The sequence below is a fragment of the Gymnoscopelus braueri genome (genome assembly GCF_963280865.1).
Source record: "Gymnoscopelus braueri genome assembly, chromosome: 7".
In the NCBI taxonomy this organism is placed as follows: domain Eukaryota; kingdom Metazoa; phylum Chordata; class Actinopteri; order Myctophiformes; family Myctophidae; genus Gymnoscopelus; species Gymnoscopelus braueri.
Window position 1 is genome coordinate 38,049,803 of NC_137608.1, and position 24,678 is coordinate 38,074,480.

Here is a 24,678-nt window from a genome sequence, read left to right on the forward strand (position 1 = left end):
CAAAGAAAGAGTGGAGGTAAGAATTCGTACGTTCTGCTACTTTCTTTATTTAGTAAACATTATCACATTTTCAAGAACACGTGCTACAGAATTCCAGATTTACAGCTCCTAAACAATATAACAACTTCAGAACAAACAACCCCAAAATACCTGATGACTCTAGATCAAATATCAATCAGCAGGCTTTGAACACTGAGAAAACATTCAAGTTTTATTTTTTAGTATTTTTTTTAATGTATTTATTATTATTTGATCAACCTCTTCAGTACAAGGCCTCTTAAACTATGCAATTGTGATTGTGCAGCATATTCTTTTCCTGGTTCTGCTAAAGCTCCCTTTGGTTTGTGCTTCTCTGCAGCTGTGATATTAGCACCCAAACATATGGAAAAGGGCCTTAGTGATTATGTTTATGTGTGTGTGAATATGATTATGTGTGAGTGTGAGTGTGAGTGTGTGCGTGCGTGTATATATATATATATATATATATATATATATATATATATATATATATATATATATAAACACACACACACACACGCCCCTGATGTATATACTAATCTCTTATAAGCATTGCCATTTCCTACCCTATTATGCAATTTGAATATACAGCAACAAACAAACTGTTACAAAGCAGTGCTAGTCTGTGGTTCCCATGTAAACTTCTTCTTTATGCATAGAACAAAAATGTATTCATCTTGAACTATGCAATAGTCTGTATGAATTTGTATGCCACCTTTGAAAGGCAAGCCATGAAACAATTTATTTTGATAAAAGGTTATTTAATTAGAATCCAACTTTCAGTCCGTTCCAACTCCGAATCATTATTGTCAGGGGCAGTGTGGCATTTTCTTTGGTGCTGCAGTGGCAGAATGAACAAGATAAAATGTTTAATTTAACTGACTGTTTTTGTTGTGCGTTATCCACTGATGTTGCCTATAACTTTAAGTGGATATTCCCAAAGGTATAACTAATGTTACTGCACCAAAATGCTTTATGTATGTAATCTAACTAATGTCTAATGTTGTGGCTTGTATTAGCTATCATGTCACTCTTAGGCTACCAAGCAAGTTGCTGCAATTCACTTTCCCCAAAGGAGAAACTTTGAGATAAGTTTAACCTGTTAATGATTCTGTCATTTTATCATTGGTAACATTAGCCTATTTGTTATTTTTTTTAAATCAGTGGTTAAGTTAACCCATAACATCAGTTGTGATATGTGCAATCCTGCAGACCAGCATAGACACAGACTAAAGATGTAATGTCAATTACCATAAAAAAAAATATGAACCACACTGGCAAAAATTGGGATGCAAGAATCAATGTTTTCCTAAAATTGTATTATTTTTTTTACGGCATGGCACCGAAGGGCCCAGCCATCTAGAACAGAGTTGGTATGTACAGTACAGCATCTCTGTCCCCAAAAACGTAGATCAATCACAGCGCAGCTCACACTGCCACGTGTATACAGAGAACCACACAGCTCAGCTAACACTGCTACACCACAGTTCACACAAAGCTCACGTTAGCACATCTGGTGATGTGTAGGCATGAATATAGTGTGTAACCCGACCCAATGTAAAAGGATGAATGAAAGCAATTCTCCCACTACAATAAGACAGAAGACATTTTACGGTGTAGCTAGTTAGCCAGATAACTGCTACTTAATTTAGCTACTATATGAAAGCCTTTTCTATTGCACAGAGAAGCCACGCTGTTACCACGCTGTGTCTTGTTTTATCAGAATTTCAATGTTAACCTATGCTAACCAGATATGTGCAATCTGGCATAGCCACAGGCTGCTCTTTGTTTTGAAGAATTACAGTAGTTACAAGTTGACATTATTGACTATTATAAAATATTTTTTTGTATTACTATTATTGTGTTCAAAATACTTCAGCTTAAACATTTCACCTGTTTTGTAGAGGTAATCAGTAATCAAGTTACTGAATTCTCAATAGAGCGCCGAAGTCCTGACATCACTACCAGTAGAGGGCGCTTTTCGCAGGTTCATGGCTTTACTTTTTGTGTTGATATCCTCATTGGGGAATCTTAGATCGCTTCTGGAACTGTGTTCCAAAAATAAACACGCCTGACTTTTTTTTTTATGATTTTACTCATATGGATATAAAGCATCGACTGAAGGTGTAAATGTACACATTTACCCAAAGAGTAACACAATATAAACGCTAGAAACGAGTCAAACAACCCAAAGACTTAAATTTCCCATGAACGCGGCTGCTGTAGGGACAGTGATATCAGACCCGGAAGTAGTAGTTCTTAAGACTTTTAAGGCAAAATTCATTCAATTTTCGCCAGAAACAGGCTGTATCAAATATGAATGAATATCATAAACGATGCAGAGCCACCCCCCTGACAAAAACGCCGGGGTGGTGTGTTTATGTTTGGAACACAGTTCTTATATGAAGTGATCTAAGATTCCCAAATGGGGATTTCAACACAAAAAATAAAGCCACGAACCTGTGAAACAGCGCCCTTTAGTGGCAGTGACATCAGACTTCAGTGCTCTATTAGTTGACATTGTAGTGTTAAGGAGAGTTGTTGCACCGTTGGTGGGGAACACTAAAAAGCAACAATATTTGCTTGTTTTATAATGATACTGACTCCCAATAGGACCTCATTACCATTATGCAATTAGCCTACTCCTAAATGATGAAACAAATTTTGAATTCCCTGCATTCATTTAATGGGAGATGTCATTGATTGATGGTCTGTCATTAGGTTAGTCTAGTGAGGTCTCGGTGGCATAACATAAGGCTAAGCACTGTTCAAACTATTAAAAGCACGCTCTCACAGCGCACCCAAATGTGAACACAATTATTTTACTGTCACAATTATGTACTATGTAGCATGTACACTGTCACTTACATATACACGTACAACCTAGAGTACCATGGTAAATGAACACACCTTTCGTTACACAAACAAGTAACCACAGTAACGCTATTTACAGTACTGTAATACCACACACTTCACTGTACATTAAGGCATGAGGTGTCGTCTTTAATGTACATCAGCAGAAGAAGGTTCACTGAGAAAGGAAATGCATGTCTATGTAAATCAGTGAAATTGATCACCCGTACCAGGAAGGCAAATTAAAATATTTAAGCAATAAAAGCCCCTTCTGCAATCAAACCATAAATATGTATCACCAGTATCACCTCAAAATCGGGCGCAATAGAGTTAACTGGCCAAAATAAAAGGAAAGCATACATGGATCAATTTAAACTGAGACTGACAGGAACATTGCTCTGGAGGTTTATCACTCCGCTTATCATTTGGATAAGTTAGGCCTCTTATAAAAAATTAATATCCCCATTTATTTAGAAACACATTAAAGCATCTTAAAACAATGTGAAGCCATTGCTTAGAGCACCAGCACCATCTAATCTGTATCTTAATGTTTAAAAATTACAAATAAATTATCTGGCAAGCCTTGTTCATGCAGTCTAGTTTATAGGTATGGACTTGATGCAGGATTTTTTTTGTCACAAACTACTTTATAAAATCCAATCATTTAAAGCTCCTTGTTGGTATCCAATAAGAAAAGAAGAAAACAATTGAAAACAGTCTTAAATCTAAACAATCCGTTTTTAAAGCAAGCCGTTCAACATGTGCTGCAAAGCAAATTCTGCAATCAATATTTAGTTATTTTAGTTATGTTATATATAACAAATGCATTTCAGTATTCTAGCATATTCTTACTGGGTTCACCATAATGGCTTGGTATTTTCAATTCTACAAACTTTTTATTTTCTTGTGCTGTGTTAGTGCATTTAAACTACCTGTAATTGTCATGTATATTACATCTTAGACATACTGTAACTGGAGGCCAGCACCAGGTAAAATATGAACTAATAGGAAGGTCACAATGGATATGCAAGCATTTCTGATAATCATATTTGACTGCAATTAGGATAAGTCAAGTCTATGTGCAATTTACTGTATGTATTAACTGAGAAATACTGTAGCTGGCTGCTCATAGCCTGCAGCACTTAATGGTAACTGCACATTAGAGAGGAATGGAAATTACTCAGTTAAACAATTCTTGTGATAGTCAATAAGCACCACACTTGTACAGTATAAACCAAACAATGCCACAGGCTATCTTTCAATCAAGCACAGCAGTGCAGCAGAGCGATTAATACACTTTCTTCAGCATGTGCCATGAAATGTGCAAAACAATTGAAGATAAGAGTCATATGATTTCAATTGAGTCTCTTCATAATATTCCTTCAACAGTTTTAACACCATAATCCTATGGCCTGTCCAGGTGCCATTTTAATCTGCTGCAGCATGTTAGGACACTGTAGCTATTGTCCTCAGTGCCATCCAATGAGATGCTGCAACAGAAGGTTCTTGTACAGTAGGTTTCTGTGGGGTAGAGTCCAAAAAGTGCTAGAGGTGTGTAGAAGCAGCAGGATGAATGACAGTAACCCAGGCATAAGCAAGCCTCCCACACTTGTGTAACAGGCAACTGCATGCAGTCAAATCACATCGTAGGATCATCCACGACAAATCTCCAAAAGGCCGATTCGGCAACAGTGACTGACATGTCAAGCACACCATCACAGAAGGATGATGGTGCGAGGAGTCAAGTACAGCCGGACCTTCCAGGAACTTAGCTATCAATTACGTAGTACATTAGATCGGGTTAGGGTGCTGTTCAGGGTGACAGTGATTAAGTAGAATTGATCAAGTCAAAGTTTACATAGCCTACTACATACTATGCGTGGGGAACATGACAGGTTTGATCGAGTACAACTGGCAAATTTCAAGGAAAGCTTGAGTTTGCCGGCTTCCCCCCCCTTTTCTTTTCTTATACAAAATACTGATATTTACTATTACTTGGGACCTCTTGTGTCAATTCAGAGGACACATTTTGCATTCATGTAAACTGAAGCCCTTTTGTGATGATAGTCCACAATTCACCACAATACTTTAATAATATTGAGCATACCCAGACTCACATTACCATTAGCTGTGCAAGCTGTACACAAACATTCATCAACAGAATGACTGTACAAAATAAAGCAGGCCATAAACATGCCAGTGCTGTCATGTTCTTCTACTGAGGTTTCAGCTGTCATAATGTTCCGTGTATAACTTAAACCAATCACTTCCTATATTTATTTTTATATTTATATATTTCCTGTTGAGAAGATCATACTGTACATGTACATGCCATTTAGATTGTACAAACACTTAAGGGCAAAGTGTTAAATCTCTGAGGTTTGAGTTCTGTGTTGAATTGCTGGTCATTACAGCTGATAAGCAGCACTTTGTTGTCAGTTATGGTAGTTTCATTAATTACAGTATCACCTTAGTCATGATTTATAACATAAAAGTTCTGTTCCAGCAGATTCCCCCGTTATGAACTGAACTCATGTCTCCCTTTGGTGGGATATAGTTTATAATAATCAATAGGTTGACTCTCATAGTCAGTACATTGCAATGGATGTTGTAGGCAAACATAAAAATCTAAAAACAGAAGCTCATCGCTTTCATTGTCAGGTTGAGCTGACTTTGCAAAGCCAGAAGAGGTACAGCTTGACTGCAGAGGCAGAAAATAGAAGCAGAGATTGCAGTCCTAAATTACAGGGCCCATGTAGCCGATGATGCTTATCCTCTATCATTTGCCACTGTGATCTGGAGAGTGGACCTGACCTTACCACACCTTCAAATGACAGCCGATGAACCAGAGGAAGGAGAGTTTGAAGAGGGGGATGAGGGAAGGTTCCAGAAGAGCCATTTGCGTTTACATTGTCGTCTCTGGTACAGATAATCCTCCTTGTCCCGCTCCTTGCGCGCTCTTTGGTAGTGATCGTCCTCCTTCAGGTACCACACAGGTGGCCATCTGTTTTTCTCAAAGTATTCCTGGTTTTCTAGCGAAACAATTGAGAAGCTTTAGGAAGTCCAACACATATGGCAGCATAATTTTAAGGTTGTGACCAGTGTTGCATTGGCGAATCTATCTCCGGTGGGACGCTATTTTAAAGACGTCACATGCACGTCGCTTAACACCTACACTACAGGTCACACAATGGACAATTGATATAGCCTGGTTCCAGACGAATCTGCCATTGCAGATTAGGTCTGGCCCCTCTCAATAGAGATTGTACTTCTCTGCCTCCGAAGTTGTGAGGGACCAATCAGGGCCCAGTATGCAAATGTGGGGCGGGTTTATCACCAGAGGCATTTTTGGAATTTGCCCCTCGGAAATACAGGTTCCACACAGAGATTTCAGACTAATATCTACGCAGTGATATTTGTCTGCCCATGCCAGGCTACAATTGATATGCATCTAGGCCGATCTAGGCTCGTTCCTATGTTAATTCACGCTGGTGTGACACCCGGCAGTCAGCAGCCTTAGTAAACTTTGTTGAGGTATGAACTTAAAGGTTTCATGACGTTCAGTTTTACCACACATTAAAAGTCTTTGTCATGGTCCTTCAAATGTGTATAGAAGGTTTTAACAAAAAATTCCACTCCATTGATCCATGGCAGGTGTTTTTCTCTCACATTTCTAAAACATTTTCAACTGCAATGAAAAAATAAATCTTTGCCTGCGGGTGTCGCTGGTGAGGGATTTTGCCTGTCAATCATCGCCTCTGCTCCGCCCTCCCCCCCAAAGGAAAGGATAGGGGAGGGGAGGGGCGAGGAGGAGAGTGGGCGGGATTAATCGGCTGTGACCTCACTGCCGAAGGGCCAAGCTCAGATTACTTTTCAGCCTAATTATTCAGAAAACCCCAGACCACAGAAAATCCACTGAATGTTCAAAGTTCAGATTTTTTGGGTGTAATTGAGGTCATAAAACCCCCCAAAAAACATGAAATGAATGTCATAGAACCTTTAAGGGTTGTTTTTAATCGATCCATGTGCATGCGCGTGCTCCTGCTCAAAAGACTGGTGGGATGGCGTGTTACCGCTTGCAATGACCAATGCAACACTTGCCACAGTAGCCTTAAAAACAAATCATAGAATCTAATAAGGTAATATTTAGGTATCGGTATGTGTTTAACACAAACCTAAGAGAGTTTAACATTTTTGTTCTGACATAAATTACACACATTACTATCTCAATCATGAATTTTAAAGTTGTTTTGCTTTTTTAAATGTAAATGTATTTCCTCTCTTAAATTAAATAATTGTAAAGTGTATTGATTTGTGCAGATTATCTTGTTGAACAAAGTGTGTTATAATTTTATTAAATTTGTATCCATAACCCAATGCAAAACATCCATGTTATTCTGCGGTGGGAATGGGATAAATTTCTGGCCTGGCCTACAAAAAGATATCATCACTGAAATATTTGAGAGGCATTCTCTAAACCTAAACCTAACTCGAACCCTAGTCCTATGAGTAGAAGCACTTTACTGGGTCAAGAGTGTATTACCTGTAGACTTGGCCTTCATGTCTCGAGGAAACTTGCGGCACACACTGTTATAATTCGTGCAGATGTGGTGAAGGCACCACCCAGTGAGCTGCAGGGCACAATGGAACTGTGGAGAGACAATAATAGTACATCAATTATAGCATTATTATTATTAACAGTATAATAATTGCTTATCAAAAAAGCCTTTACTCAACAATAATGTGTGCAGTGTATGCATGACTATGCTTTGTAGTTCCACTTTGCAATGACTGAGCGACAACTGTACCTGGGCCATATCCAAGTAGACCAGAACATCTCCGTCAATATCGGCCCCCATCATAGCTGCCTCCATCAACACTGTTACTGTGTAGAGTTCTGAAACCACCAAGTCAATACCAGTAAATAAAAGAATAACATAGTGTAACAGTTTAAAATCATGAGTGTTAATTAACTCTGAGGGCCCTATTGCGCGTCTTAATTATGAAATAATGAATACATATTTGAAGTTTTTCAGAAAAGATAGGTCAGGATTTAGAAGGTGTTTTTAGAATCGGCCTCTGGTCTAAATGGGTTAAGATCAGCGCAAGACACAGTGCTATTTTCTGTGCTGTGCTTTAGTGGTGAGATCAAAAGAGAAAGAAACATCACATTGAAATGAGAAATGTCATGTGCGTGGCCATGTGCGTAATCACTGTAGCCTCTCTAATTATGTGACTGTCTCATGTTCAAAACACATCTGTGATATCTATTGACAAACCAAAAAATATTCACATTCTCAGATGCCTAATGTTAAAGCATTTTCCCCCTTTCTATCTAGGTTCTAGGCTATGTGCAAAACAGCAGTAAAAACCTTTATTTAATTTTATTTCATTGGATTAATGAAGGAATATGTCTTTGAAATGCACTTAAATTGTGAGTGGAACATGAGTCTTTCAGATCCGATGGATTGATACGGGGTGAGTAGGACTTTGGCTGCCTATTAGGCATGCGTGCGTAATGTGTGCCCGGCGCCGCCCGACACTTCCTTTTTACCCTTAATACACAGAATTAGCATAGACACTTCACAGATTATAGAGAACTTTGAATTATGGCAATCATTTTAGAATTGGCTTAGTTAAACTGCCGGTGTCCTACAACCGAACCTTTCTTTTTGCACTTAAGACGTGGTCCTGAGGACGTCTTAACGCTATGCGGTGAGTCTAGTTAAGTCAAGGGGCAAAATAGCAGATTTTAGCAGAGGATAGCCATTAATTAATGTATAAACACTCCCCCAGGCATTAAATATGGTTTGCTGGTGAGTCTTAAGTGTTTGTTTGCATTCAGCAAATAGCAATTGCGCATAAGATAGTAGCATTATTACGTAATTACCAGCTAAGACCTGGAAATAAGACGCGCAAAATAGGGCCCTCAGTCTTATAAAAGAGTGTAACTCAGAGAGTGTACAAATGGAACCAAATGGATGCCAGGTGGTCCATTTTGTTCCATTTGTACATTCTCAGGGTTAAATTGAAACCCAGGATTTTACAGTGACAACTTAACAGTAATGGAGTCCAATTGTTTATATATTCTAAACTGAACAAAATAAAAACCTGTAAGTGCAACCAGGTGGGGGAGGCAAAGACGGTTGGCAAGAACAATGAGCTCCATGGCGTCAAGGTCAGGTCGAGAACAAAACCGCCCGGTGTAGAGATATTCTAGCACAGCCCGCATACAGCTGCGAGTTGTATTAGGAAACAACACCTAAAAGAAGAGGCAAAAAGCAAGGCAATTCATCACTTACGGGCCTAAGACAAATACAACACAGTGTTTCAAGATCAGCTCTACTTTTGTTTTTATGCCATGATAAAAAAGGCTTTATAGAAAAAGCACATTATGTTTCACACAGGGCTTGTCACACCTTTTCAGTGGAGTTCTATGATAGCATGAGCATACATTATTTGAGTAATTCTTAGTTCTTCTTAGTTAGGAGTAAACAGCAAAGACAATAAGAATATATGAGTATTACAGCCATGGGCTGACATGCCTTGTCAGCCCACAGCCCACCTGAGCTATTGCTTCCTTACTACTATAAGACTGTAAGACATTTGCATGTACTGTACAGTATGTACAGTACATGTAAATGTAGGCATGGATTAGGTCCACAGAACAAACTAATCATATTTGTGCTCCTAATTAAGTTAACTTTGCACAGAGAAAGGTAGTTGTGTGTTGTTAGTTTGGTCTGTGACTCCATTGTCATGTGCTGCATCGTTTCATAAATGTATGAACTTTTCATAAAACATTTACAGTACGTTTTTGCCAGTTTTTGAAGAATTATGACTAGAATTATTTCAACCACATTCTACAGTGGAAGAATGGATTGATATAACTCATGTTGATAATATGACATAATATAATGGAAAGATAATTTTTGGATATGGACTAAATGGACCGAGGATGTTAAACCTGTACGATCAGATTTTTGTTGAATGTCTAAAATAATGTGAAAATGTGATGTATTTTGTATTTTCTCACTAATATGATAAGTCGTGTGATAGCTCCCCATGTTCATCCTGTCTGTGTTTGATTTGATTTTACTTTATATAATAAATAAAAAAAAGTTGGTCTGTTGGTCAAGAAAATATTTTCATAGTTTCAAAAATAGTAGAATTCATACATTTGTAAATCGAGAATATGGTATGTTTAGTTATTTTCTCTCAATTCTCTGGAATTACTCTACTTAGATGAGACTTGTTTTATCCTTGATCGTGATGTGGAAACTACGGAGGCCTTGTCCTGGGCTGTACATGAATAATGCCATACCTCTTTGGTGCAGCTCTCCACAAAAGGCCCACCGAACATAGCTGCCATCCAATCACAGCTAGAGATGAGCAAGGGCTTATGAGCCATTATCGTTCCATCGTCTAGTTTGAAGACAACATCTGCAACACCGAAATTACACACACACATTAACAACTTGTACTTTCTGGTGCTGCGCAGCGGCACAGCACTCAGTGACAGCTTTATTCAGTACTAACATCATCTAGCATCTTCCATACAGTATATTCCAAAAACACGATGTATATCAAAAAACTAAGTAAGATATCTTCTCACCAGAGAAGGTGCCTTTGGCCAAGCACTCTTTCACTCTGTTGGTGCGTCGTACATGGAAGGCTTTGGTGATTTCCTGGTTCATGAAGGCTTCATTGTTGAGTATGTTTGCCACCATCATCCGCAAGTCAAAGACCTCCAACAGCTCAGCGATATGTGCAATATGCATTAGCTCTTTCTCATGTTCATCCAGCTGACCGGTGTACAAGTAGCGAAGCACGGCCCGGAAAGGGCCAAGCTGCATGGACTGGTCCATGTGCACCACGGTCATAGGCCTGGGGCAGTAGGTTACGGGGTCATCCACCAGCTCCTCCTGGATACTGACAAAGGCCCTACTCCATGAGGCTAACAATTTGCCCCGTCGGCCCCCTGCAGTGTCCTTCAGGGTTCCATCACTAGTGCAGGCCCGCAGATTAGCCCTGTCCCCGTCATCAATGCTCTCACACACATCGAAGCTGGCGGCACGCATCAGAAGCTCTCGGCCAGAGAGGGGAGCCCGCAGGGGCTTGTCTGACTCCTCGGGGCGTGAGTCCATGATGAAGAGGTCATAGAACTTTGAAGAGGATGTTGCCAAGTAGATCTTGTGTGCAAAGATTTTCTGTCGCTCCTGTAGCACCAGGATGACATCAGCACAGTGGGGGTCCTCCAGGAGACGTGCTGGGTGCTCCTCTGTGGTGGATGGCGGAGGGGGCACAGTGATAATAGGTGGGGGAGGTTTGGGTGGCAAGAAGGGGGCCTGGAGGAGAGGTCGCTGCACGTTTCGTAGGTGGGACTTCCAAAATTGCAAGTGACGGCGTGAGATTAGCGCAGCTCGGATGGCATTATCAAAGACGTCCTTAACTCCAAACTGAGCTACAACACTTGTCTCATAATATGGCACTCCCAGCTCCTTGGCTACCTCACGGCCCCTTTCTGGAGGCAGAATCTCATTAGACTTAATGGGTCTGGAAGAAAGAAAAAAGCATTGAACCACAGCTGGCACTGTTTCAACATTATGAAAATATTATAAACAAGGAGAGATGCATATGCATTAATAATCTTAGGTATCAATTTCCACAGCAGGTGTAGATAATTAGGACTGAAATGGTCATCAAATTGTTTAGCAAGTTAGATATTGTGATTACGGTTAAGGTATTCCTCAAGTTATTATCCTTCATGTTTTAGGGAACACTCCATTATTATTTTATTGCTAATTTTGTGATTTGGTATATCAGTGTGCTGCTGACGACCTAATACTAAGTAGCATTCTTAATGAAATACGATTATACCTGAGAAATATTTAAAAACCAACAGTCCTTGTGAACAGCTACCTTGCTAATGGTCTCCGTGCCCTGTTGACGGCTTCCAGATCAGCGTAACGCAGATCCAGCTGACAGCCCACCAAGATGACAGGAGCACGGGGGCAGAAGTGCTTGATCTCAGGGTACCACATGGTCTTCACATGGTACAGAGAGTTGGGGTTAGCAATCGAGAAACACAACACCACTACATCAGACCTGAAGGGAGGAAGAGGAGAAGTGGTCCTGATTCAGTTTATTTAAAATCAGATCTCTCGTCTTGTTATTGTGAATGAGTAGCTTGGGCCTCACGTTGATGAGAATCCATATGTGATACCATATGTAACTAAGTAACTGTAACTCAGAGTAGTCTTTAGAAGACCTAGTTTCGCACTTTCAATTGAGTAGTATTGACTTCTTTTTGAGTAATATGTAAGTCAAGTAAGAGTAGTTCTAATTAAGTAGAAAGGGAGTCTACTGCCGTGCCTCAGCCAAACGAAGGCAAGCCTGGCGCATCACAGGAGCAGGACAACAGCAAATAAGGAGAAGACATTGGGGCAGCTCGAACAATTGAAGCCTCTATTATTAAGGTGTACAAAAAGTACAAAAAGTCGAGGAAGATGCATAGTAGCATCGAAACGTCAGTCATACTTTTTGTACATAGCACCTTAATAAAAAGAGTCTTCAGTAGTTTGAGCTGCTCCAGTGTCTTCTCCTTATAGTTCTAATTTAGTAATATTCTTACCACCCTTGTCTGTCACTCTCCAGCCATTGCTCCTGCTTTGACGAGTAGCAAATGCTGTGATCTTAGTTTTATATTAGTTTAGTCGTTTTATGATGTATTGTTGTTATTAGCCTTTTAATAGTCTGTATTTGGTGCTATTTAGACTCTCTCTGAGCCTCCCTTGGTAGTAGGTTTTTGGTATTGGGATGTCATGTTTGTCTTTGTTATGTCCTGTATTGTTGTTACTGGCAGAGCTGTGTAACATTTATTTGCCTCTTCTCTTGGCCAGTGCACACTCGTAAAAGAGACAATGGTCTCAATGTGATTTTACTGGTTAAATAAAGGTTAAATAAAAATAAAAAAGGTGATGATAAGCTTACCTGCCATATGCAAAACGGCGGTCCTTGTGATGGTCCCCAAAAGTATCCCAGAGGCGAAGGGAGACACTGACATCGTCTACCACATCTCTGGAGCGCTCTAGAACCTAGTAACATAGTAGAAAATGTATGCACGTATTAATACAAAGAATAAACAAAACACTGAAAAAAACACAACTCATATGAAAAGAAAGTGAGAGTCAAAGCCACATCACAGCAAACAAGGAAACCATACAATGAATTAAATTATTCATGCAAGCAAGAGAATGACAATAAATCAACACAGATCTAATGCTTAAAGGAGAAGTTCACCCAAAAAGTTACACACCCTCGGCGGAGTCTCCTTAGGAATAATAAAATACAAAAAAAGAATCTCCAAGAATTCAAGGCTTCGTGGGGTGTGTAATTGATAGAAAATATGTTTTTTTTGGGTGAACTACTCCTTTAAAATTAAGTCACCAGTATGGCGTTAACAACACCAGCCTTTGTACAAGGTCTGAATCATCATAAACATAAACAAGAAAATACACAGTCATATTATACCAGCTTGTGGCAAGCTAAAACCCTTGAAAAGTGTCACAACTCTTGCATCTTACAAAACATGACCTATATCTCTCTCTCTCTCTCTCTCTCTCTCTCTCTCTCTCTCTCTATATATATATATATATATATATATATATATACTAAATAGGACTTGTGCACATCTTGTTAGACCCTGACTGGAGGTGCAGGTCAGCGCAAGAGCTATGTATAAAGCTAAAAGGTGAAAACCTTCAAAAGATGGGACCGCACACTCCTCAGGACTGATTTTGCTTTTTTATTGTTTGCACAACGCGTTTCGCTTCCGCTTCCTCGGGTGATATATATATATTAAACTCAAAAGGGTAAAATTAAGGTGCCTTTCACAATAGTGGATTTATTCATGCACTCGTGCATTACAGGCATGAATTAAAAAAAAAGGTACTAAGGCTTCTAATAAAAACTGCAGTTTTAAATAACATATTCAACTCCTTTGAACACTGTCTCAGAGACATAGCGAATTTCATTTTTTATTAATCTATACATTTTTATGCAATATAATCCTGACCTGAGTGCCTCATTGCGGCTGCAGAGTTTCTAATGATCTAATAATTTAACTAGGCTATTGTATCAGACTCAGACAGACTGCTGACAATGTTGTGGGGGGCTCTCTGTAAACTGTGTTGTTTGGGCCATTCATCAATCAAATAAAACATGTTTAGATTATTGAACCATTGATGCACACACATTTGATATTTCCCTCTTTATGTAGTGCCGGCAGGTGTGATGTGACCAGAGGGTAGCACAGGTCCAAAAATAGACCCAGTCAGAAACGGACCCAGTCTGAAACGGACCCAGTCTGAAACGGACCTGTGTATAAGTGGACCCGTCCCGAAACGGGTCAGAAGGAAACTGGACCCGTTCCGAAACGAACCGAGGATAATTCAAATTTATTAGACCCGGTCCGACCGTACTGGACCCGGAGCTTATTTAAAGCTAAAATCACTGTGGTATTCAGATTAGCCATGTGTGTCAGTCACCTCCTGCTCCCCCCTGCCCCAACAGAGAAATCACAGACAAGCCTCAGCTGCGTCGAGTGCGTTCTGCTTTGTGTTGTAGACAGACAGAGAACATTTTCGCCGACTTTATACCGCCTGTACCCATGTACAGATAAAGATAATGTCCATAAACATGCTCAACACAGACGACGTTCCCACTTGCATCTTCCCGTGGCTTTTGTTTGCGTTTCACCTGCTAAAAAACCTTCATGGTGATCAACTTCAGCAGCAGTGCAGCGCTTGAGAATGGCTGTGTTTCAATCGGCTGCGAGAACAGACGATATGGATTTTGGAGCGTAATTACAACGCATATGTCTAATTTTAAAACCAAAGGTTAAAGAGATTAATATAACAATAATAATAGAAAGCTGGTTGTCGGGTCCTCCATACGGGTCCATCCATTTCAAATGGATCCGACCGAGACCCGTGGCAATTGGAACTGAGCCGACCCGTGCCCGAGGGACAAGTTAACATTTTGGTCCCGACCCGGTTCGATTCTCGGTTCGGGGCTCAGACATTCGGTTCCGGGCGGACCCGTGCTACCGTCTTATGTGACCCCATAGCCTGAGAGGACGTTCGGGTGAACGTGTTGCGCTGACTGATTCAGTGATGATGACGCATCAAATTATGTGACCGGAGCTTTTACGCCTATTCCAGAGGGTAACTCGCCCCAAATCACACTCACCCCTATTTTTTCAGAAGACCGCTCGCCCCCAATGGTGGACCTCTCGCCCCCAGTGGCGGACCACTCGCCCCGCTTGAGCAAAACTCTCGCTCGACTTAAGCGAGTGGACTTATGTGGCCAGACATACGTGGGTCCGACCGCTCAGACGTCGCCGGATTTGACCCAGGACGAGCATGTTTTGGGGCGACCGTTCTTCTATTCATTCAGAGTATGGGAAGGCATTGCAGACTTGGCTTAAAGGACAGCCAATGAGGAGAAAGTGTTGAAAGAAATCACTACTAGCGACTGAATATAGACCAGCTTGCTCCACAAGCTGAAAAAAAATACTTTGTTTTACTTGCTGGCACACCTGGGAAAAAAAAGAATCCTTCACAATTGTAAATCTGACAATCCCCTCTCTCAGAAGCATTGGTTGAACGAATTGACATTCTTACTACTGTACAGAAAATATATTGTTAGGAGGAAACCAACAATATATGATACAATTTGAGGTTCTTTTCTATCTTTACTAACATCACTATGTCCTTGTACTGTACCTAAAAGGGAAATCTGATCACCTTTGTATTTTGTAACTTGTACTTAGTTTGTACCTTCACGGGTGGATTTTTCTTTGTTTCTTTTTATATTATTTTGCTTTATTGTTATCTGCTTGTCATGTCTTTGTAAACAAAAAATGGGAATTTCAGCCTAATGAGCAATGAGACAAATTATTTTTTATCAGTGATGATAAGTCTAAACGAGTCTGAGAGACAGATTAAGGGCACAAGCAGGACAAACATGTGCAGAGTGGTGAGCATATTACAATCGGAATCCAAGGATTACTTACTTCCTGGCAAACTCTGTACTGGTCAATTGCCCAGACTGTGGGAACATGTGTGGCGAGAAGCTGGTACTGTGTAAGCGTGGCATTGCAGGCCCGGGCACAGATGAGCCGGGTCTTCCCAACAGCATTGTCTCCAACCACCACACACTTGATAGTTTCAACGTTTGGCCTCTCATAGTCCATATCAGAATCTGTCAACTGGGACCTGTCACAATGTAAAGATTCAGACATTATTTACAACATTAAGTCGAAGAAATTGAAGCAGCCCCCTTGTAACCCTATAATTTTAGTATTCACTTATGCAGTAGAACATGACGAATCAATACAGCAATTAGACCCTTTGACTTGTCTTAATCTGCATTGCTCATTCGGTCTGCAGAGCTATCAATGGAGCATCATGTCATGTGACTGCTCTGTGAAAGTAGCTGGCTGTGCCAATTCACAATTTCCCTTGTCCTTGTTCTTGATACAGAGAAGAGGATTTAAAGAGACAACCAAACAGCAGAGACATTTTCAAATAGTACAAATCTCTCAGTCACATCTAGACGATATTAATAAAACAAATTCCTTTCTGAGTATAACCAAATAAAGAGATATTTTTAGCTTTAAGTGCATGAAGGCTGATGCAACCATGCCAATTCTGTAATTTCATCCGTCAGCTGCAAGAACACTGCCCGTCCTCGCTTGCATTTCCTGGTCAAATGGTCATGTCCGATTATGCTCAAGCAGATACTCTGTGCCATAGAATGTTGACTCACAAATACAACAGCGATTTTACTCAATGTAATGACAGAAATAGCTAAATAGACTACATGTGTTTTGTAATCTCTTGAAAATGGGCCCTGTATGTTGGCATACTGGCACATGTCAGCCCCTGCCAGGCCATCCTGCATAAATAGTCTGTTAAATCAAAGCATTAGAACCCTTTGATTTAGAATTATTTAGTGAGTAAATTAAGAGAACATAATGACCCTGGATTGTCAAATTGATGATCCACAATCAGTCTATCTTGTAATACAGTATTACAAGATCTTTGCTCTCCCATTCACCTTCTAACCTGTTATCTGAATGCTTTCCAACAGCCTCTGCACTTGCCAATTTGATCAACATATTTGATGCTGCAGTTCGGGGAACATGGTCCATTCATAAAAACAGACCCATTCATGGTTAGACTGTGTAGCCTTTTGGAAAAACAAAACAAACCATCGTTTTATATGATCACAAACCATAAGAAAGCATTGCGCTTTCCACTATTTTTTAATTATGTTTAATAATGCAATACATTCTACCGTTATCTATGTACAACCATTCAGGAATAGTAGCAACACAATAAACTATTATTCACTGACACGAAATAGACTATAGCCTAGTTTCATTTAACAAGAGGGTGTCTTTCACTGACAAGACAACCAACATTGATCCTCATCGCTACCAATCAGTCAATCCCACATAATGCATCCCATCCATAAGGTCTAAAATAATAAGCATTAGATGCAGAAACGAGTAGCTATACTCACCTGCCCGTTGCAATACGTTAACAAAACTAGTCTATTGAATATTGGGCGCAGGTCCACTCGTAGTGAGCAAAAAATCTACTTGAGTCTTATTAGGCTAGACAAACAAACAAACATGATACCATAAACTTACGTCCATTCTAAGCTATGCTATCCTACATTGTTTTCGTCTCGGTTGTATTTTTCCAAATCTACTGTACATTGCGCAACCCAGGAATGTATAAATTGATGTGAACTAGGCACAGGCTTCCAGCCCCAGACCATACATGAACAGATCATCGATATGCCCGCTGTGGACTTATTATCATAAATAATACAAGAGATGATAGGATTTGCAGAGCCACTATACCGGTGGAGCATTCATTCCCTTTTCCAACAAGTCAGGTCGCTGTTCGCTCGGCGCCGCTGCATTACTCGTTATGTAACATCCAGTAGGGCTTCCAAGTGGTGTTTATAGCTGTGTAGGCTGTAGGCTACATCACAAAACATCGACTGCAACCGCTTGATTTACTTGGTTACGCTGCACAAAACATGCTGTTTCTCCTTCTTTCCTAGCTATAAGGAGTTTTCCTTAACGCTATGTGACTTTAGATCCGTTGCCCTAACACCCCCGGTAGCGCAGCGGTCGCAGCCTCTCATCTCTAGTAAAAAAATAAAAATACACTTTCGCTAATCACCAAAACAAAGACGGTTTTAAGTTGTTGAAAGCCTACTTTCCTTAGTGTGAACATTCGGAGCCCCCCACCTCACGTCTAAAATACACTTTTTGACCAAAATATAAAATAATCCACCGGATGGAAAAAAATGTTTTAGTTACTCCAATGCGGGAATGCGCCCTCTACAGATCCGGTCAATGGATTTGTTCTATAGACAAGATCTGTAGAGGGCGCAGCGGTATAACAAAAAATGTAAAAACTATTTTACATTTTGGTCAAAAGGTGTATTTTAGACGTGAAGTGGGTGGCTCCAAGTGTTTCCACTAAGGAAAGTAGGCTTTCAGCATCTTAAAACCGTCTTTATTTAGGTGAGTAGCGAAAGTGCATCTTTTATCTTTACTAGAGACGAGAGGCTGCGGCCGCTGCGCTACCAGGGGTTTTCAGGCAACGGATAGGAAGTAACATACTAAGTAAGAACTCTTCTAACGCTATGGACCACAGCTATACTTACCGCAACATAAGGAAGTGGTGCATCGGATTGGTCGATGAACGAGATGAAAAGGGCTCCATTGGATGCGGCTTGCACCTGACGGCAGCTCCAATGTAACCTCATCTTTCAAGGCAAGGTTAAGGAGGCTTGAGAATAGAGCGGTCGGCCGCAGATGTTTCAAGGAAAGTAACAGGAAAAAAACAGCTATAAGGCAGCAGCCGCAATGCCAAATGCGTAGCGCGGTGTCAGGTCAAGAATCCATTGCAGCGGCGCGCAGCGTTAAGGAACCACCTTCAGTCATTCAGTCACCTAGGCCTACAGTACGTAGCTATAATAACAGGCACCGCGCACCAACAAAACCCATTCATTACAAAACAAAACACTGCTGGGTCATTCCCAGTATTCGGTGCCATTTGTGTCCGACTGACTAGTAGGAATGTCCCTGCTCCACTCTAAATATTAGCCTACTTACTACTAGCCCACTACTAGGCCTACTAATAATAATAATAATACTATAGTGCTTTTCTAAGTACTCAAAGTCGCTTTGCATGTGAAAATGTTTTAAGAAATACAACTAGGTAAAAGAGAAGCAATTGTGTCTAAATTTAAAACAGTACAAATAGTTGCATTTCCCATTCATGGGGAGGACTCGGAGGCAGGACCTAGAAAGGCCCTTCACCCACCCCACGTTCAGAGCTTGGTCATGCATGGGGCATGGGGGTTCGCAGAAGGTTGGCAGGCATTGCCGGTGTTGTCCTGTTTTGAGTATGTAGACTATAGATAAGACACTAGACACTAGATAAGGGCAGTGGAGGATTTGCAGTTTTTGATGGAGATGAATTGATGCCAGTCAGACTTGGAGAGGTATTATTTCAGCCAGGAAAGGGCAGTGCTTGTTATGGGTGGCTCAGTGGCTGGATGAGTGTGGTGTTGGTAAACTTCAAGGAGGATGGAGAACAAGAATCAGCAGAGAGGAGCATGTCATTGATGATGACCTTTAATTAAGCATTGTCTTGTGCTTTGTATAGCCGGAACACCACACCTGACTGGAATACAATAAATTCTAAAGATGGGTAGCCTAAAGGTATATGTGACAGAAAAGTTTATGCATTGCTACATTGAGAATTATTTTCCAAAATTCGACAAAAACGTAGGTAGGCCTAATGCTTGACTGTGCAAAAGGCTCAAGGGGAAATTCAGTGGTCAGAGCGACCCCCCCAAGCACCAGGTGTATTTAATTGATTGATAGATGTCAGCACAGGTGTTATCTGATTTGTTTGCAAGCTCAGTATACAGCTCAGATTTCCTGAGTGTCTCTGACACCATGATTAGGGATTCATGGTTTATTATGTTTATTTAAGTTTGGTTTAAGTATATTCCACTACAGTTGACTTATGTTGTATTATTGATGACACATACTGTTTATGTTTAAGTTAGCCAAATACTGTATTGATATTGATTATTGTCTGTATGTTTTATGTTATTTCTCATGTAGAACCACATACTGACCGAACCCTGTAATTGTGCCTGTGCATTAAAAAAACAACCTAAAAGGAGCCTTATGTCTCCCGTGTCGTAAATGTCATCCCATATTGTTGGCTACAGAACCTGAATCAAACCTTCACTACACAAAGGCTGCTGAAACTTACCTCTGAGATAGCCATCTTGCAAGGATGGGAGAGAGTCCTACTGGTTTAGGGTTAGAGCATTGTCAATGTTCATGTATGTAATCAAGCAGGCCTACGTTTTTAGTATAACTTAGTTTAGTTTATTAGAAAAGTAATGACACAGTTACGGTATAACCAATCGAGGATATGACACAATAAAGTCAAGGGCTTATTTCCATTGTGGTCCTCTTACACATAACAAATACCTGTCATAACACAAGTGTCATAACACAAGTGACAATCTTATAGGCAGCAACCTACAATAAATAAACAGATATTTCAAGACAAGAAATGTTACATTTAAAATGTAACATTTAAAACAAACAGCCCTAACTAACCTAAACCAAATACAAAAAGAATCACATTATCTGGAACCTTTTCCATTTAGGCTCAACTGTTGGTATAGATTTAGTGGACACTGCCAAAGGGCTTCATACACAATCAACCACAACTGACTTGCCTTTCTGAATTGTGACCGGGTCAACTTTGTCTTTTTGTATTTGATTTAATTGTCTCCGCCAGGCCGAAAGGCATGGCGAGAGAGTATGTTTTGCCCCCTGTCCGTCCGTCCGTCCGTGTGTCCGTCCGTCCGTGTGTCCGTCCGTCCGTGTGTCCGTCATTCTGTCATTTTGTGTACAGCTAATCTCCGGCACCGTTGGCTGGATCGCAGCGAAACTGTGCACACACACTCCCTGGATGCCAGAGCAGAACCTCTGCCCCAAAATGTTCAAATTAGCCTTTTATAGCGCCACCAGGAGGCCGCTTTTTGCAAAACACATTTCTTGACAGTACTCCTACAGATTTTATCCAAACATCACGCAAATCAGTACACAGTATCTCTATAGTCATGTGATCAACACGGATCTGTCCAATTTTCCATATTTCATCCTGATTGGCTAAGGTTGGCTTCCAAAGTTTGCAGGATTGCTCCGTTTTCAACAAAATGCCTCAAATCATGAACGCAGCTTGCGATTGCCGTGAGATTTCACACGCACATTCCCACTAGGCCGAGGAAGAAATGCCACTTGAAAATGTTCAAATCAGCCTCATGGTGGCGCTATAAATGGACGATTTGTGTTTTTAATTATAACTGCACCGATCTGCATGAAACTTTGCACGCACACTCCCTAGAGGCCAAGGAAAAACAACTGACCTGCATTTTTCACATTTGCCTTTCATAGCGCCACCAGGAGGCCGACATATGTAAAACACATTTTTTTATATTAAGCCTTCAGAATTAATCAAAATTTCACGCACATCGGTACACTTGATCTTTATAGTCATGTGATCACGATGGATCTTTTAAAATGTTCCTATTCCATCCTGATTGGCTAACATTGACATCTAAAGTTTGCAGGAGTGGCCCGTTTTGAACAAAATGCCACAAATCATGAATGCAGCGTCCGATTGTGGTGACACTTTGCACGCACATTCGCACTACATTGAAGAACAAATGCCACCCTTTTAACATTGCCCTATTATAGCGCCACCAGGAGGCCAATTTTGCAACACTTTTCTTTTTTATATTACTCCTACAAATTCAAACATCATGCAAATCGGTACACATATAGTCAAGTGATCAAGATGGTTCCGTCCAATTTTTCATATTCCATCCTGATTGGCTAATTCCGAACATTGCTGCCCCACAATAACCTACCTGACCTGGCGGAGACCTGTGCTCCGAGGAGCACTTTTTCTAGTTTAATTTGATTTGACCAGATTTGTGTGTGTGTGTGTGTGTGTGTGTGTGTGTGTGTGTGTGTGTGTGTGTGTGTGTGTGTGTTGAAAAAAGGAAAAGGTGAAGATTGTGACACACGCACGCACGCACGCACGCACGCACGCACGCACGCACGCACGCACGCACACACACACACACACACACACACACACACACACACACACACACACACACACACACACACACACACACACACACACACACACACACACACACACACACAAACTATCATACTATAATCCATTTAATTTACACTCAAACAATAGTTTTGTCATATGCAAATGAATTGCCCGCTGCAGGTCTATCTCAATAAATGAACGGGTCATTTATTTTATACCAAGCAGGATGGCATGATTTAAACTCCTGCAATGTGAAGCTTACTCCACCAGGTGAGGCTGTCACATTGAATTTCTTCACTTTGGTCATTGTCACTGTCAAAGGCAAAGATAGGCATGGGTATAGGGCTGTCACAATTATGACATTTTACTTGACGATTAATTGTCACACAAATAATTGCTATTAACAATTTAATTGTGTTTTTGTTATTGAACATTGGAGCATATGAATAAATATTACATTTATGTTTGGCTTTTAGGCTTTGAAGTTGCACAGGGCAGATATGACAAATAACCTAAATATACAAAGAATGACTGGCATATTTAATAACTTAAAACTTAAAAAAAACAAACATTAAAAGTGGAACCGATGCGTTGTGACCAAGCTTGTCTATTGTATTTTCAAAATAAAAAACAGACTATTGAGAGAGTGACACGTGAATGTTCATAAACAAAATATTCGCCTCACTGAGTAAAAAGAAATTAGATATAATATAAATAAGGAAAAGAGACCAGGAAGTTCAATGAATTGTAAAATATCTCTTTGCACAAAATGTTTATACACAAATGATGTACAGTATTACCTTTGACCTTATTTTTGGTTTTGATAGCATTCTTCCCAGTGGTGTAAAGTAACTAAGTACATTTACTTAAGTAAAATGTTGAGGTATTTTTACTTTACTGGAGTATTTCCAATTTCAGTACTTTTACTTCTACTCCACTACATCTCAAAGGCAAAAATGTTACTTTTACTCGACTACAATTCTTTGAAAACTTAAGTTGCTTTGTAGATTTTGATTATTATTACCAACCATACATTAACCACTTCAGCCCTACAGTATATACATTTCGGCCATTGAAGATAGCCGATATACAAGCTCACAAGATCTGCTATTTTAAAAAGATGTTTATACATTTGATAACTGGTACTTTAAGTACATTTTGATACAAATACTCTTATACTTTTACTCAAGTAAATTTTGAATTCCGGACTTTTAGTTACTGTAACAAAGTATTTCTACATTGCATTGATACTTTTACTTAAGTAAAAAATGTCACCACTGATTCTTCCAAAGCTTGTCAAGGCATGTAGCTACAGGCATGAGATTGCTTATAGAATAGATAACCTTTGCACACAGCACCCTGTCCCATCTGCCCTTTGACTTGCAATGGTTCATTATCAAGCCTTCTTCTGCTTGCCTTAGAGGTTGACTTTTAATTGTCATGTTTTGGGAAATGTTTAACATGCTCAAAATAGTGGGAAGGTCTCCAAAACACGTCACAAAGCAAAGCACAGATTCTGAATTTGTACACAATCGATAGGGTTACACAATCACAGGAACTGAATGTTATGGCAAAAATATTGTGCAAGTAGCAAACATTGTTGACAACGGTTAAAAGTGAACTCTAGACTGGATTTGTTTGTTGTCTCCGCCAGGCCGAAAGACATGGCCGAGACTGTTTTGCACCCTGTCCGTACGTCCGCGTGTCCGTCTGTCTGTGAACAGCTAATCTCCGGCACTGTTGGCCCAGTCGCTGGAAAACACACACTCCTTGAATGCTAAAGCCGAATCTCTGCCCCGAATTTTTCAGATTGGCCTGTAATAGCGCCACCAGGAGGCCTAATTTTTGCCAAACAACTTTTTCTATATTACTCCTACAGATTTTGTCAAAACATCAAGCAAATCAGTACACAGTATCTCTATAGTCATCTGATCAACACGGATCTGTCCGATTTTCCATATTCCGTCCTGATTGGCTAAGATTGGCTAAGTTTGCAGGATTGGTTCGTTTTGAACAAAATGCCTCAAATCATGAACACAGCATTCGATTTCTATGAAATCTTCACACATATTCCCACTAGGGCCTAGGCCGAGGAAGAAATTTCACATTGGCCTGTTATAGCGCCTCCAGCAGGTCTAGTTTAGCAAAACAAAATTTTGGAACAAAATGCCTCAAATCATGAATGCAGTGTCCGATTGCCGTGAAAGGCCTAAGAAATGGCACCCTTTTCACATTGGTCTATTATAGCGCCACCAGGAGGCCACGGTAACCTACCTGACCTGGTGGACACTTGTGCTCTGAGGACTTTTTCTAGTTTGTTTATTTGTTTTTTTATTTGGATCCCCATTAGCTATTATACCTCTTCCTGGCTATCACACAGAAATAAATCACATTACATAACATGAAAACATTTTACATGACAGTATCAGAAAACGGTTAAGCACTTAAGATACAACCAAAATGGTAAAAAGAAATAATCAATCTCGATTATATGGCATAGTAAATCATTGCATAAATTGTTATACAACGTAGAAACATTAAACAGTGC

At 40.1% G+C, this 24,678-nt stretch overlaps 1 protein-coding gene across 1 annotated transcript; it reads right to left on the reverse strand.

Annotated features, from left to right (window-relative positions):
- Positions 1-1,824: 1,824 nt before the first annotated feature.
- rhobtb2a (Rho related BTB domain containing 2a) lies at positions 1,825-18,800 on the reverse strand. The gene is made up of 11 exons (XM_080434380.1): positions 18,628-18,800; positions 15,950-16,151; positions 12,865-12,968; positions 11,794-11,979; positions 10,487-11,427; positions 10,196-10,314; positions 8,983-9,133; positions 7,680-7,768; positions 7,415-7,520; positions 2,517-5,903; positions 1,825-1,943 (listed from the first exon to the last, which is right to left on the reverse strand). Exons 1-10 carry the CDS (start codon positions 18,684-18,686, stop codon positions 5,698-5,700), a joined length of 2,163 nt encoding a protein of 720 aa, XP_080290506.1. The 5' UTR covers positions 18,687-18,800; the 3' UTR covers positions 1,825-1,943; positions 2,517-5,697.
- Positions 18,801-24,678: the final 5,878 nt, after the last annotated feature.